Source organism: Drosophila arizonae, chromosome 3, assembly GCF_054131065.1.
Source record: "Drosophila arizonae isolate 15081-1271.41 chromosome 3, UAZ_ARI_1.0, whole genome shotgun sequence".
In the NCBI taxonomy this organism is placed as follows: Eukaryota; Metazoa; Arthropoda; class Insecta; order Diptera; family Drosophilidae; genus Drosophila; species Drosophila arizonae.
Window position 1 is genome coordinate 12,509,409 of NC_142923.1, and position 17,352 is coordinate 12,526,760.

General features: G+C 37.4%; 2 protein-coding genes across 3 annotated transcripts in view; both read right to left on the reverse strand.

Moving 5' to 3' along the window:
• The window catches only part of LOC108611514 (uncharacterized), a 179,707-nt gene that overhangs the window by 54,034 nt on the left and 108,321 nt on the right, over nucleotides 1–17,352 (reverse strand). For both annotated transcript variants that reach the window (XM_089465035.1, XM_089465036.1), the window contains exons 6-9: nucleotides 7,937–9,185; nucleotides 4,436–4,534; nucleotides 3,999–4,125; nucleotides 3,802–3,898 (exon numbers count right to left, since the gene is read on the reverse strand). In XM_089465035.1, the coding sequence (XP_089321161.1) occupies nucleotides 3,802–3,898; nucleotides 3,999–4,125; nucleotides 4,436–4,534; nucleotides 7,937–9,185 (1,572 nt within the window). The remainder of the gene's footprint in view (nucleotides 1–3,801; nucleotides 3,899–3,998; nucleotides 4,126–4,435; nucleotides 4,535–7,936; nucleotides 9,186–17,352) is intronic.
• On the reverse strand, nucleotides 14,588–15,570 carry LOC108611519 (uncharacterized). Its single transcript, XM_018004211.2, has one exon. It carries the CDS (start codon nucleotides 15,342–15,344, stop codon nucleotides 14,790–14,792), a length of 555 nt encoding a protein of 184 aa, XP_017859700.1. The 5' UTR covers nucleotides 15,345–15,570; the 3' UTR covers nucleotides 14,588–14,789.

Consider the following 17,352-nt stretch of genomic DNA (forward strand, 5'->3'; position numbering starts at 1 on the left):
GCCACGCCTCCTTCTGCTGGTAACATACATTTACACACAAACTAATGATTTTCTTTATTTCTAATTTTTAATGCGTACAGGTATAAGCCTTGAGCATATCCAATAATTGTGTATATATATTTGTATACTACTACTAATTAAGATATTCAATAGAACGACTACGTAGCATTGCAAAGTTCTCATGGCAACCTGGCATAAATCAAGCAGTCCAAAGTAAATATCCGTTCAAATGCTAAACTGGCTGAACGTGCTGTGCTTTTGGCGCAAATGAAATGCAGCGAAAGTTCATGAATCAAAGGCAAATAACAACTTTTTGGCTAGAAGCGACTTCAATATTTCAAATCGTGAGCGTTGCAACAGCCAACAGGATGAATTCTCACGTTTCGCACGCGAAAAAATGCGCCGTCAATTGTATTTGCCATTGCAGTTCTGACCAGAGTCATGGAGCCGGCGGCTTGGCCCAGTGCAAGTGCTAACAGCAGGCTTTAAACTTAATGAAAATGAACTTGTGCCATGCATTTTGGGTCGTGTCATGGCCACCTGCCACACGCCGCCTCAATGTTGCATTGGCTCACGCGATTCTATGGCTTGGCCCGCTGCCGCCATAAATTTAATGTTGGCAAACAGTTTTTGGTTTTGTTTGACGCACGGCTAACAGCTAACAGCTAACAGGTAATTGCAGTTTGCGGCGCAATATTGCAAAACTCGGAAACGGCAGTAAATGTGGAAGGCAACAAGCCGAAAAGCTGCATTCAAATACCCTGTAGACGCTAGGAGTAAAAGTTTCTGAGGCTATCCGTATTTCTACTGGAATGATTGTTGGTTTTTTAGACTAGAAATATTTTTAGACTAAACAATAAGCTATTAAGCTTTCAAAGCTCATTGAAACTTGAACAAGAGATCGGGTATAAACAGGGAATAGGAAGAGTTGAACTTTAAGTAAGTTTTGAAGCTTTTAAGCTTCAGGGGAGGTAGATGTTGGATAATGTGTAAGCATTACATATTTTAGATTCGCTTGAAGTAGAAAGGAAACAGTTAAATACTTGAAAGACACAAAAAAGTAGATCAACAATCTATAAAGAGGTAGCGTAATTAATTTCAAACAGCTTTTGCAGCTTTTAGGCTTCAATCAAAACACTTCCAAATGAAAGCTTAATTATTTTGTGGACTTTTAAAATTAAAGATTTATTATGTTTAATTTCCCAGCATTTATTGATTTCTTTGCTCACAAATCAGCCCCACACTACCAAATATCGTTTATAGGGTATAATTATGCTGCACTCAATTTAATTACGTTGGCAAATGGCGTGACTTTGACTCGTGCACGGGAATTGCTCACTGGCTTTTATGGGGCCACAAGTCGATGCTTATTAAAACTTCACACTTTCAAGCACTCGTGCCACGCCTCCCCGCCAATGGGGCGCTGTTTTAGTTAACTGCTCCCAGGCGTCATTATTGCCATACTTATTGGTATTTGCAACTAGCTTGGAGGCAGGCAGGCAGACAGGCAGGTAGGTAGCTGAAAACTGTTAACTGAAAACTTGTAGACTCTCGTGTTCGATGAGTAGAGGTGCGCAACAATTTACAGGCTAATTGAACTTGTTGATGATGGCGGAAAATTGTTGCCACAAGACGCCATCCGAAAGCTTTCACTTTGCATTTTCAAACTGCACAAAGACATACTCACACATGCATGCACATATACACACATGTATGCGTGTGTTTCGCTAATTGATGTCAAATGCGATTTCCTTTCTACGGCACACGATTAGGAAATGAGCTGCCGTTGCTGGCAATAAAGCACATGAAATGCTCATGCAATTATAAAATTTGCTTTGAATTTAATGATTTTTGTGGCAAAAGGGTTTAATTTATCCGGCAGAATAGGATAATGTTATAAAATAAATAACTAACTAAATAGCTGATTTAGAAGCTTCAAGTCTATTGGGATTTACAACTATCTTTTTTTTCTTATATAGCTGTAAATATTATCTATGTAATTATTTGCAATTTTTCTTTTATTTATTTGTTAGTTTGTGGATTTAGTTGGTTTCTCCATTTCATGTAACAATTTATTTTTTAAAATTGATTTTTATAATTCGACAAAATTAATGGGATGATAAGACTTTTTCAAATTGTTAAATCAATTTAAAATTAGTATAATAATTGATAGTTATTGTTATTTTTATTATTACTATTATTATAACTTTTTTGAATTATTATTATTAATATTATTTTGTGTTTTTATTTTTAATATTTTTGGTATTCTCTGTCAGTGAAATAATTAATTAATTACAATTGCTTATCATTTAAAGCATACTCTTCCTAGAAACCAAGCACTTTCTTATCTTCCTTTCCCCCCAGCAGTTCCTTCTTTTTTCCTAATTAAGCAATCCAAAATTCGAATGATCATCCTTATATTCAGACACACTCAGTGGCATTACGACAAGTATGCTAGGTAGATAGAAACGATTAGAGTAGAATATACAACAAGACCCTCCCATGTGGAGATGCAATTGTGTATGTAGAGCTATTCAATATATCACACTCCCTCACGGTAAACGTCGCAAACTGGTCACTTGATTTTCACAGCACTAGAAAATTGATGCATCATATGCAGTTATGCTTTGTGAAAACTAAAGCTCTTTATCCAAAATAATAATATTAAATGTGAATCTAAAAAATATCTGATATACATATGTATTAACTATGCATAAATATATTTTTTACGAAATTGTACTTACTAAATTAAATTTCTTAGCAAATTAATAGTTTCTCTCTTTAAATATCCCTACAAAGATTCCACAATGAAGCCAACGTCAAAGTCCCCGTAAATAGTCAGCGGGCTTAAGCTGAAATAAAGCTGTAGTACTTTGTCATAGCAGCCAGCAGCCTTGAGCTACTACCACACGCAGTGCTCAACAGGCTTGTCGCCAATGGCATTAATATCAAGTAAGCCATTAAAAAAAAAAAAAAAAAAAAAAAAAGACGAAAATATGACGCACAAAATTGGGCTTAAGGAATCAATAATGACCAATTAGAAACGACGCCTTAAATGGGAGCAGCAGGCCATGCAACGGCAAAAATAATTAACGCATCAGCAGGAGCAGCAGCAGGAGCCGGCAGTATCAACAGAGGCTGCGAAGCCCGACGAGAGGAGGAGCTATTGCTGAAACGCTGCTTCAGGTGAATAGTGGTCCATAATTAATATTTTTTTTTTCCCATTTTTTGTCCCTCTCTGTCTAGTTGAAAGATGTGCAAAGCAAAAGCTGAAGCAAAGATAGCTTCAGACGACTGCAAAGGTTGCCCGGACAACGACTAAGCGGCAATTAGCAAAAAAAAAAAAAAAAAAAAAAAATTAAAAAAAATGTGAAAATGATTGAAAGAGAAGTGAAACGAAGCAAGAGAAGCTAAACGACAGGCTAATACTCTGAGAAACGAAAAGACGAAAATATTGCAACTGTATGAAAAAAGAGTTCATGGAAACGGGCCCAAAGAAAATATTGTCTGAGGTATTAGAAGTATATACTACTATTAGATCAATAAGTATACGAGCAAATGAGTAGAAGACCATAAGAGTATATGCTTTACATTAACTGCTTTACAAAGGGCATATCTAAAGGCCGGCGAAATATGAAAAATTCCTAAAGAGCCTGACAAGCCGGGCAGCGAGCTTATGCGGCCCACTGTCGAGCAGTGCTTGATAAGTTAGCTGGCCAATTAAAGCTTAAAGAGCCAGCGACAAAGGCGTCGGAAGGCGAATGGCAGGTGAGCTAAGGTGGGCATATATTTTGCACTTACCTGCGCTGATATGCGCCCCTTCTTCAGACGCGTGAGATCCGTGTGGCTCCAGTGGCTGCGCGCCCAGGGCACCACGTTGCGCAAGTCCTCATCAAAGCTGGGAAAAATTGCAAAAAAAAAGAGAAGTGATGGAAAAATTATAAAAGACGTTCGTTTAAAAATATATAAAAAATTAATTGCATCTGCGTATTGCTCACTTGAAGTCGTTGAGTCTGTTGTGGAGGAACTTGCGTATATTCCAGGGTAAGTCATTATGCCCATCGATTAAAGGCACTTGATCCAAGAGCTGTACGGCGACGCGCAAACGCTCCTCAAAGGGTGCACCTGTTACGGTAAAAAATGGAGAAAGGGAAGATAGAGAGAGAGAGAGAGAGAGAAAGAGACAGAAAAGGTAAAAAGTGAGTGTGTGGCCCATAAAACCAAGTTAGCAGCAGCTACTAACTAACTTGAACGCATTAACACGACACACAGACACAAAGGCAACACAGTCATATGCACACAGACGCACGCACACATGCATAACGCCTCTTGACACTTTGAGCTTTGGCTACGTGTCGTATGCGTTATGGTAATTGATTTATTGTCCGGTATCTGAAAGCGGAAATAAGGTCTACACAGTCTGCACGCTACTCACTTGCAGCCACACGTAGCGCCAGGGGCACTGCCACACTGGCAGCGCCAATTATCAAGAGTATCGAGCTGACTGCCAGCCAATGCTTGGCCGCATCGAAGCCTGGCCAATGTTACGTATACGCAACGTATTGCCAGTAAGCAGGAGCAGCAGCAACATCCCCAGCATCAGCATTCATGATGATGACCAGGGACAGCGATTCATGACGTTGTTGTTGTTGTTGTTGTTGTCATCCATGTTGTAGTTGTTGTTGTTATTGGTAGTTCAATGCCAAGTCGATTGTAGTGCCGTAGAGAACAACGGCGTCGTCGTCGTCGTTGCCGTCGTCGTCGTCGTCGTCGTCGTCGTCGTCGTCGTCGTCATCATTGTTGTTGTTGTTGGTTGTTTTGTGTTGCATTTTGTGTGTGTGCAAATTGCCGTGACAGTGGCATTGATTACACCAACAACAACAGTTGTTGTTGTTATTGTTGTTGTTGTTGTTGTTATTGTTGTTGTTGCAGTTGTTTTTATTTTCCCCATCATTGTGTAGATAGAGCAGCGCAGCAGCATCAGCATCAGTGGAAGAAAGTATAATAAGGAAATATGGTTAGTTAAACGTTTAAAATTGAATTGCTTAGTTGGTTTTACTGGACAAAAGACGAACAATTTCTATCTCAACTGACTCAGCTGAGTTAAGCAGTTCATCAACGGGAGTGTGACTGTATGTGTGTGCTTAAAACTGAGATATTAGCCCTATTATTATGCAATTCGAAGCACAATGTGCATTGAGCTATTATGTCGCATCAATATAGAAGTGAGTAGAAATTAAATAAGGGCAATTGCTTAAGCTGATTATGTGTGACAGTTGAAAACATGAAAGTCAATTATAAGTAAATTATACTCTTGCCAATAACAATAAGTTAAACGTATTCTTACAGCTACTTAGAAAGAGTTTGGGTCACTTTTTGCGCGCAGTAGTTGAAAAGAAACTTGACTTTAATCTGCTGTGTAAACTTGTAATTTCCTAGCAGAAAAAGCTTTAAAAGTAACAAAGAGTTATACAGCAATAGTGCCTGTGGATGTTTAGTATGAGCAGAAAACCTTTCCTCCAATTTTCTTGACAGAACATATACATTGAGGTCGTATGTTCGGAGTAGCATATATTATAATTATACTTATATCAACTAACAAGGCAAGATAATAAACTAGTAACTTGCTTTGAAGGCTAAGTTATGACAGAGCCGAAGACAGTTCAGTTTGTGTATATTTTTCAACTTATCTTGTATTTTAAATACTCAACTAGCGACATGAGCTTGAAGCTTCATTTTCCCTACTTTCTATTATGTTGTTTACAATTTTTTTTTTTAGAAATTTCTATTATATTCTGTTTCAATATGTAAAATTTAATTCTCTAGTTCCTTGCATTTAACTGTAAAACTTGTTGAATTATTTTGGTAAATATATTTAGTTTAAATCTTTACTTATATAATTGAGCTCATGAAAAATTGTTCTCAATTTAGTTGTATGTAATGTATTTAAAATATATTAAATTACTTTACGTCCCTAAATTTAACGCATATTCATTGGAATAGAAATGTTATAAAATATTAAAAAAAAAAAAAAAATATATATATATATATATATACAAAAGAAATATACAATATACAAATATACAAAAATAAAATATATAAATAATTAAAATTTATAGTAAATAACATAAGTTTCTATTTCATATAATATAATAATGCTTAACATTATGAAGAATTTTCAGCAAAACGAACTTAAAATGTAAATAAATAATATCTCTACTTAGCTCAAAACTTAATTTATATAATTGCTTATAGATGACGTAAAATTCCCATAATTCAAATTCAGATGTTTTACCCTAATCAAATATCGTTCTCTATTTTTCAGTTGAAGCTTTGCAGACATTCGTATTAATAGCATCAAATCGATTTTAATTGCAAGCCAAATTTGATTATACAACTGATTCGCTTTACCAGGAGCTGGGGCTAGGCGGCAGCAACTAAGCAAATAATGTCAAGTGAGGCGTAAAACTAGCTCAGTTTTTGCATGTTAAGCAATCCGCTTGATTATGGAAAGAGCTCGAGCACTCGAAGGGACTGCTCAATGGCTGGACCTGACTCCAAAGTGAATTACCGATAAGCAAGCTGCAAATGGAAAGCATGTGCCGCAGTTGTCTGACAAATGCTGCTGCCACTGCGGCTGCCTCTGCCACTGCGACTGCCTCTGCTACTGCGGCTGCTGTTAAAGTGGTCGGAGTAGTGGTGGGCGGCATTGCAGGCATCAGCGATTTGCATAAATTTAACATGGACAGGACATCCTACGCAACGCAGTTTTTGGTGGGCGTCGAGCACTGAACTAACGAGCTGCAGCAACGGCAGCAGCAGCAACAGCAACAGCAGCGGCATCATCATTCCCTGCCTTTCGAGTGATGTGCGCTTGATGAGTGCGACAAAGTCACGCGGGCATTGGCAACGTTTAACATTAAGCGTCCATGTTACATGGGGCGCAATCAAACGACTAACGACTAAATAGAATTGTGTGTGCCTCCCAAGAGGGGCGGCTGTCCAAAGGCACAGGTCGATGCTGGGCCCGACAAGTGCAATGCCAGGTAACAGCAAACCAGGGATGCGCACACTGAGTGAACTAATGCAGTGATCACGGCTGATTATAGTTTAGCACCTTTATATGGGTGTACCATCTGCTGTAGTTAACTGGATTTGGAAACTCTCAGTGAAATAAAGTGTAATTTAACAGATGCTAATGATCATAAACTATGTGTATTTTCTTTGATTTGCAACTGAAGAGAGTGGCAAGCTGGCTTAATATATGTATGTATACAACAAAATATACATACATATATAAAAATTTGTGACTTAAAAACAGTAGTTAAATATATTTATTTACATGTATAAGAATAGTAAATATAAACATAACTATATATAAATATTAAAATATTCATTTTGAATAGGAAAACAAATTAAATAAATTTTTATATAACTTTGATTTCAAAAACTTATAAAAAATGTCTGTCGCTATATAATCAAAAGTCAGAACATTAAAAACTGTAATATTTTTATTCAAAAAAAAAAAAAAAAAAAAAAAAAAAAAAAAAAATAAAATAAATAAATAAATAAATAAATAAATAAAAAAAATAAATAAATTAATAAATAAAATAAATTTAAAATAAAAAATAAATAAAAATAATTATAATAGTAATAAGAATAATAATATAATAATAATAAAATAAAAACACCCTGAATAATAATAATAATTAATTAATACAAATATCTATAATATTTAATTAAAAAAATACCTAAACAATTCTGCAAATATAACAATTCAAATTAGATTCCGAAATATTTATAAATACAGCCAAAAACTAAATAATAACAAATTTAGATAATTTTAATTTGAATTAAAAAAAATATATACATATATATATATATACTTATATTATAATATCAAGGTCTTATAAATTCGTTATTTTTGTGAACTTACGGAATGAGTTAGTGCCCGAACTGGATGAGCCGCGACTGGGGCACTGTCGATGCTTCCAGGGCATGATGCTCGTGACGCTCGAGTGCAGCTGATGATGTTTCTGTGGTGTGGCCGGAATGCCAGTACTGGCGCCAACGGCCGCATGATGCAGCAGCGAATGGGCCACATCGTGTGCATGGTAATGATGCGAATGGCCATGTGGATGATTGTGTGGATGTGAGTGGGCGTGGGCTGGCAAATGTGACTGCGAGTCGCGCTCTTTGAGTATGCCGTTGCTGTTGGCGCTATCGAAGGAGTTCATTGTGAAATTGGAGGAGGCCAGCGCCGATGATTGTTGCATTTTCTGATACGGCACACGGCAGCCGCCATCAATGTCCACCAAATTGCCAAAGCTGCGACTGTTCATGGGCAGCGTCCAGTCCATGCTGCTGGTGTGAAATATATGTGCTGCCGGCTCTGTCAGCTGCTGCAGAATGCCCAGGTTCGGCTTGGAGTCTGGTTGCTGTTGTTGTGACTGATGTTGCTGTTGTTGCTGTTGCTGCTGCTGCTGCTGTTGGTTGATTGGAAAGTTGAGCAGCGATTGGGAGAAGCAGCGACAACGCTGCTGCTGAAAGTGAGCCAATTGCTGCTGCTGATGCTGCTTCTGCAGGTAGCGGCTATAGTGGGCCAAGTGCCTAGCATAATCGCTGCTCGGCCCGATTGTATTGTATTTGTTGGGTGCGGCAGCAATAGTTGCTGCTGCGCTGCCTGTTGTTCCAGCTGCTGTTGGTGCGGCTGCGGCTGGCACAAAACATAAACTGGGATCTGATTTCTGGGAGTGCGGCGTAAAGATGTTGTCCTCCTCGTGTGCGGCAAAGGGCGGGTGCTTGGGCTTGTGTGACTTCTTAAGGCTGTGGGCGTGGCTATTGCCATTGCACAGATCCGGCTTGACATTTATATTGCTGCTGGCGCTGCTGTTGCTATTGCCGCTGTTGGCGCACTTCAGCAACGTCGCTGCACAATCATCGAGCGCCGTCTTGGTGCAGTCCTCTAGCAGATCGCTGCTGCACAGCTGAGCCATGCCCATTGCCAAATTGTTGTTGCTCTTGTTGACAGCTAATGGCAACAATTGTTGCTGCTGCTGCTGCTGTTGCTGTTGCAGCTGTTGCAGCAGACGCAGGCTGCGCATGCTGCCGTTCCGTTTGAGCGCAGGCGGCGGCGGCACAGGCGGTATGATGTCCACATCCGACAAGCTGGGCGTGTCGCTTAGCTGCAAGATGATGAAGAAGAACAAGAACAAGAACAAGGCGTTAAATAAATTGAAAATTTACAGCTGTCACAAAAGCGGAAATTGCATTAACTCAATCGACATGGCAAACTTCCGGCCAAGAGCAAAGCGCCGAGAGTTGGCCGTATGCTTATGGGACAGTTTACTAAGCCATATTGCAGGCATAATAGTCGAGTGTATTGAAGAGAATAAGAGAACTCGGGCGAAGTATCAATTATGTTATATATAATTATATAAATTCAGTACACATATAAATAAATAAAATGTGCTTTAACTCTTTGCATTTGGCTCTCCCATTTTCATGCGATGTCCCAACATAACAGTTTGCTCTCTTTATATATAGCCCCTCAGTTGCCTAAACTTCTCTCCCCTTAATATATATTAACCTGGATTATTGATGCTCAAAGAGTTTTCAATATGTTTTAATGCGGCGCCTCAGTGCGTGCTGCACTCTAGCGAATTGGTGAAATTGTATTGGCCAGCACATGCATTTGCAACTGCCCAACGGCTACATGAAATTTAATTATGCTATAGGCAGAGAATAGCGCACACACACACACACACACACACACACACACACACACACGCACACAGTGAGAGGGCGTGCGAAAAGAGCAAGAAAAAAAGGTTTATTTGAGTTAAAGGGAAACTTCTCTTTAGCCCTGGCTATTGCTATTGCCCAGCTTCCAGTTGGCCATCTAAGTGCGTGGTGTTGGTGTCCTAATTGAATTGGTTACGGTCAGGTCATGGCGTCATCATCAACATCATCAACATCATCATCATCATCATTATTATCATTATTATTATTATTATTTTCGTTGAGCATGAAACACCGACGCTCCGGGGATTTGAAATTGAATTCAGTTACGGGAAATACATTTGCATTGATTTGCTTTTTATTTTTATACGTCTGGCCGAAACGAAACGCATTGACATTAATAAAAATTTCCTTTGAATTTTGATTGCTTTATGTTGGGGCTCTCAGCAGGCCTACGCGTCCTCTCCTCGCGATGCCTACCAATCTGTTTGGTCCTTCGCTTCTCGTTATTATTGTTGTCGCCTGTCGTGTTCCTGTTGATTATTTTTATTATTTACTTAGTCTTGTCCTGTCCTGCCACTGCCAGTTGCCTGCCAGTCCCCTGCCAGTCCCTTGTCTGTCCCCAGCTTGTCGTCGTTCAGCTCAGTTCAGCTCATGGAGGAGCATGTCCGCTGCTTAAGTGGAAATTGAAAATTTTCATATTTTCATTACACGATGCTGGTAATTTCCTACGCCTGTCGCCGTCGAAAGAAAAAAAAAACTTAAATAATTTATGCAAATATTCTGCGGTGGCATCTCTTGCATATTTTGCCTGTCCAACGGGCTGACCAAATTTTCATGAAGCAACGCGCTGATTTTATGCTCTTCAAGTTTTTTTTTTTTTTATGCTTCCCAAAAAGTTTCTAATAGCCAATTAAGCCAAAGAGAAAGGTTTTTTTTTTTGTCTTTGTTTTCAAATAAGGAATATATAAATATTTAGTGAGGTGTTAGGTTCAGCAAAGATAAGACTTAATTTTTAATCTAATATTTCCATATGCATGGCCCTAACTTTGAGACTTTTAAATTGACTTTACATTGGCAAATTTGTCGGCTGTTATGGATTGATAGATCAAATAAGCAATGTGGTTGACTCTGAAAGGGGCGTGCATTTTGCTGGTTCTATTTTATGTTCAATAATTCTTCAGCAATTTTAGTTGTTTGAATTGCATATATATATAAAGATTGATTATTATTATTTATATATAAAAAATAAAGAAAGAAATAAATATATAAATAAATATTTGAAACAAATATACATTTATATATATTTATATTATTTATATATAAAAAATAAATAAAGAAATAAATATATAAATAAATATTTGAAACAAATATACATTTATATATATTAAGAAGTAAATAAATAACAAATAATAATAATACAAAATATATACAAAATCGAGCCTTTTGAAACATATTTTGCTGCTTAAAAAAGCTTAGCTAATATCCTATTAAATTAAGATGAAAATGCCGCATAGTGAAATTATTTATTGTTCTTACATTAATTAGTCAGCAACTACATAGAAAAATTACTACAAGACGACAATATTTGCTCATCTTTCTTTTAGTCATTGTTTATTGTGCATAAGTTTCTCAAGCAGCTCCCAGTTGGGCTGGCGACCTCAACTTTGCAAAGTATATTTACTAATTAAAGGCTGAGAGACGGGTTCAGGTCCCAGGCATCATAAATATGCTTGCATATGCACTTTGAACTTCTTTTGCATCTTGCTCTTCTCTCTGATTTCCGCCCGTTGCGGCTGTTGTTGTTGCTGCTTTCGCTTCAAGTAGAAGCCATTCTAGCATGGATATGCATATGCATAACTCCCCCTGGGTGTGCTGGTTAACGGCGCCCCAAAGTATGCAACATTATGCAGCATGCTGTATATGCTTATTTGGCGTTTATGCCACAAATTGGACGCCATGTTTATGAGGATGGGCGGAGGAGGAAGCTGCGGCTGGCGGGCCGAGCTCGACTATGAGAGTGGCACCGCAGGACTTGGCTAACCGCAGCTAGCTGCTTTTTTATACCCTGAACCCATTGAAAATGGGAAATCAGGGTATAATGGTTTTGTGAAAAAGTATGTAACGGGCAGAAGGAGGCGTGGCAGACCCCACAAAGTATATATATTCTTGATCAGCGTGACGAGCTGAGTCGATATAGCCCTGTCCGTCTGTCCGTCCGTCCGTCCGTCCGTCCGTCCGTCCGTCCGTCCGTCCGTCCGTCCGTCCGTCCGTCCGTCCGTCCGTCCGTATGAGTGCGTCGATCTCAGAAGTTATAAGAGCTAGAGAGCTGAAATTTGGCATGCATACTCGTGTGTACCATACGCAGTACGAGTTTGCTTTATTTTTTCGATAAATCGTCCGATAACTTTTTTATCGAGAATAATCGAAAAATTGATTTTGTTTTTGTAGCCTAACTTGAGCATTTTTAGACCTGGAGTCTTCAAATTTGTGTTGTATATAAAGTTAATCGATACAAAGATTTTGTAATTTACAGATTTTGGATACCACGCCCCCTTCTCCCCCAATTTGTAAAAAACGCATTTCAAGTACTAGAGACTTGTGCTTTGGAATGTACAAACATATTTACCATATGATTACACTCTGAAAGTTTCATTAAGATCATATGTTTACAAAAGAAATTATTCGACAAATAAATTCTCATAATATTGCCCACATTGCAGCGCAGCCCAAGCGCAGTCGCTGCTAACTGCGCAGTCAGCAGAGCGCGTGCTGATAAGTGCATGTGTATGTATGTGTGCATAAAAAAAGTCCAGACTGATTAGAATATCAGCTTGGAGGGTTCAGGGTATCTCCTAGTCGAGCAGTCTCGACTGGAGCCTTCTTACTTGTTGAGCATTAAATTGCTTGATATATCGTTGCATAACTATATATATGTATAAGTATATATCTTTTATTTTACATTCGCGACGTTTAGCTTAGCTTTCTCTTTGCTGACTTTCTGCGTGCGCTTTTCTTCTTTTGAATTATGCCCGTCTTTGTCTCGCCTTAAATTTCATAATGCACATTTTATAATCATTTTTCGTCTACTTTGCTGCAATTTCGTGCAATTTTTTACCATAATTTATGTAAGTATGCGTGTGTGTGTGAGCATTCATCATTGTTTTTTTTTTCTGGTGCTGTTTCTCTTCAAGTTTCCCGCTACAGCAACGAACATTTTTCCAGCTCAGCTTTGCGAATATGCTCGCAGTTGTCTGTGTGTGTGAGTGTGTGTGTGTGTGTTTGTTGGGTGTAATGTTGAGTTATGGCAGTTTTGTAGTTTGCACCAAACTTTTTTTATGCTCCGCTTTCGTAGCTGTTGCTCCGAGCAGATCCTTTTACATTTTAGTAGTTTTCTCCTTTTTATTCGAATTTTCTTTGGCTTTCAGGGGCTGGGCAGTGTGCTCGTCTGACCGGGTATTTAGTTAAATGTTCGTAAAATTGAGTGTTGCTTCTATATCTACTATATATGTATATATTTGAAGTCTGTTACGCTTTGGCTCTTTAATCGATTTGCCAAAAGCAATAAGCAAGACGAAAACTTTTATAAATGCACAAGTTTGTTTTAGTTTTATTTCAATATTTATTTTTTTTTCTTCGGAATTCTATCAGAGTTGGACACGTAATTACCCGACAGCCTCTTAACTTTACGACTTCATCAATGGATATTTGGAGATTTTATTTTTGTTTTTAGCGTACGTAATTATTTGAAATAACTTTGTTTAAGAAACTCTCATAAGCAGACAATAAATTTGTTGGCCTTTAGTGTGTATAAAATATTTATTGCGCATACGCCATGTGGTTAGGGTGTTAATTAAAGTAGTTAAGACTACGTTCAAGCTTGGGCAATCCAAATGCGCACATCAATTTGATCTTTCTATATAGAGAAGTATGTATATATGTATTTGATATACAAACTCATTAAAGACTTAAACACTTCAATTAAATCTTTAAAACTTCAGCTTCTCTCGACTTAATTTATTGTACTGTTTTCTTTTTTTTTCACTCTCATTTGCAGTTGAGTCTTAATTTATCGACTCGTCGTATTGAATATGTAATCAATTGTCTGATTGATTTATTAAGACAGAGTTCACTGTTCAGTGGGTTAAGTGCTTGGCAGGCAGGCGGCGTTAGTTGACTGAATTGTCACATAAATTGCGTATACGCCGCATGGCCTCGCCTCGAACAAGCAGCAGCAGCAGCAGCAGCAGCAGGAGCAGGAGCAGCAGTCTGATGAATTTAATGCCGCTGGCTTGACTTGTATTCCGAAGTCAAACTGGAACAACTAAATGGCGCTAAATGCAAAGCATAGCGTAAATAAAAAGTTAAACGATGCTACTAAATAACGAGTATGTTTGCCTGGCCAGAATCCGGCTGGAATGCACCCACGCATGCCACGAAATTGTTGCCGCAATTCGTTGCAACAACTCGGCAAAGTGGAGCATCAGCTGCTACCACATAGCCACTCACACTCACACACACACACACACGCCAGCCTGGGGCCACAGCAAACGCGTACATCAAATGTGTCAAAGAGATTTGTTATGCATGACAGCGGTCTGAGCTGAGCACAAAATATAAAAACTAAACACAAGCACATCTAGCTATAAAGCCGAGCTGTGCGTGATAATGCGAGCAGGGGGAGGCCATGTTTTTTTATACGTAATTGAAGTTCCGCCGTGCTAATTGTGACAAATGGCAGGCAGCGAAACTAAAGCTAAAGGCCAGGCCAGACCAGGCCGGATCCAATGCACTTTTAATAGATGTGAAATTGCGAAAAAAAAAAAATAATAATAATAATAATAAATTTCATTTTTTACTGGAAGGTAGTGTTTCCTTAAAGAGGGCTTTATTTAACCGAAGCATATCCAAACTTCTTCAATCTGTCTTCTGTGATGTGTGATTTAGTGAGAGCAAAGCGGCTGCCTGATGTATATATGATGTATATATACATCAAAGATTGTCAGTGTCTTTAGGTCTTTTCCCCCGTGTTTGTGTCCAAGGTCTGCCTAAATCAAATTGGTTTTCTTCACCACATTTAAGTACTCCTCGCGTGACACTTCGCCATCGCCGTTCAAATCAGCCTCGTCGATCATTTCCTGTAGCTCCTCGTCGGTCAGATTTTCGCCCAGCTCGGTGGCGACTCGCTTCAGATTTGCGAAGCTGATTTGACCGGTGCGATCATCATCAAAGAAGGAGAACGCCTTTAGGCTGTCCTCGATGGCATCTTTGGCGGCCATTTTCAAGCGCATCAAGTGTAAGAAATCATTAAACGCAATCCTTCCTGTCTTATCCTTATCGATCTCATCCATCATGTTTTTGATCTCCTCCTTGTTGGGCTCGAAGCCCAATGCTCGAATGGCCACGCGCAGCTCCTTTACCTCAATGAAGCCAGTGCATTCCGTATCAAACAGATCGAATGCCTTCTTGATGTCCTGCTTCTGCTCCAGCGACAGATCGAAGGTCGGCAGCAATTTCTTGTTCTTCGCCTTGCGCGCCTTCATCATCACCGAACCCGACTGGATGGTGGCCGCCGAGACGGCGCTGCTCAGATTCAATTCCATGCTGAAGTCCTTTGCCTTTGCTCTAGCTAATTGTGTTGAGTGTTAAACTAAACCTTTTTCTTTCAAATATTTGTATATATATATTTTTTTTTGTACGTATAATAAAATATTTTAATATATATTTTTTTTTCGTTTTTTCGTTTTACTGTGTATATGTTTACAATCCTCGCTGTTGGAGAACTGAACTAGTTTCACAATATATATGATAAGCTATTCGAGTCGAACTATAGCCAGTCGCCTACTTGGAGGCGTGGCATGCTAAGTTGGACTCGTAAGCTGAATGCCGACTAGATAATTTAACTGATGTGAAATATATACAAATTGAAACATGTTGAAACAGATACAAATAATTTCTGCTTTAATTTAACTTCAACTTAAAACCGAACATAATATGAGAAATATTCCATAACGTTAGCTAAAAATAAAAAATAAAAAAATAAATAAATAAATAAAATAAAATAAAATATAACCATTACACATTAAATTTTGTATTTCTGTTCTACAGTTGCTAAGTAAACTGTAGAGTCTCATCTCAGTTTTAAACGAAAACCTCGAGCAAAGTTTTCTTCTGCTAATGCTATACGTAAAAAAGAAGTAGAAGTTTGCTATATCTTAGCTGTTTCATAATTCAAATTTTCCCAGCAGCGGGCATTGGGTGGCTTTAAACTCTAAATTCATAAGAAAGTCATTTTAAGTCTTGGCCAGTCACTTTTGTTAGCCTTTGAGCTTCCAGGAAGTTGGGCTTATCCGACATGCTCTTAGCATGGCAGCATCTTTTTTAAATTTTTGTTAATATTCAAAACGTTTTTGTGATTTAATATTCTCTTAAAGAAATTTTGTAAATATATATCAATATATTTAAATTGAATATTTTTTTAATTTTGAAATTATGAGTATAATTAATACAAATATCATAATTTATATAATACCAACTTATGATGTGTAATTAATTAATGCATATTGATTCACATATTTGTTTTTATATAGAATTACATTTAAGAACAATGTGGATTTATTTTTTTGAAGTAAAGTAGCAAATATAAATAAATGTATTTATATAATATTTTTCAAATCAAGAGTTGATTAAAATGATTAATTTAACAATAGAATATTAATATAAAATGATTAATTACATTTATTAATAATGATTTATTACTACATTTAACCATAAATTATTTATATATTTATTTAAATTAATTCGTAGTCGTTCTTTAATATTTATATTTAGTTTATTAATTACAAACATGTTTGATATTTTTGTAATTATTAGTTGTATGGCTTCTTAGATTTTTTGAAAATATTTTCTTATTATTATTAAGCTAAATAGATATTAATTATTATTATTATATTATTATATTATTCTCAAATATATTAATAATATGTTAATTAAAATCTTTTATTCATTTATGCCTATTATTACTTTATTTCATTTAATTTTTTTTATTATTAAATTATTCTATTATAATTTGAAAAGAAAAAAATTTTAGCAGCTGAAGTAATATCTGAAATATTTTTTAATTTCTTAGCCAGATTTTCCTAAAGACTCCCATTGCCATTACTTCTTCACGTATGCAAACCTATTTTAATATACGATAAAATCTAAAATCCTTATAACTTTCTATTTGGCTTTGTCTATTGTCATTTCATTTTCATTTGAGACTTCGGCTGAGAATGCAACTATGCTAGTAGTGGAGTAGCTTTAGCAGCAATTTATTCATAATCTATTATGAATATTTAACAAAGTGCTTGCTCAATCTGTGCACTTGTGTGTAGTGTGTTGTACACTGTATTATACACTGGCACAGCCATGTCTCTGGATAGGCAGCAAGGTAACACTTGGCAGTTGGCAGGTGCTATGTGTGCTCCGTGCTCTGTGCCGTGTGCCATATGCCATGTGCCAGCTGCCCAACTGTCAGTCAAAGTTCTTGCTGTTGTTGGGCCAAGTACGTGCCGCGAATTGTTTGCCTATCAAATTTGCCTGCAACAGGCCGTACATACATACATATAT

Excerpts from the sequence above, each read along its gene's own strand:
- LOC108611519 (XM_018004211.2), bottom strand. The coding sequence starts at position 15,344 with ATGGAATTGAATCTGAGCAGCGCCGTCTCGGCGGCCACCATCCAGTCG.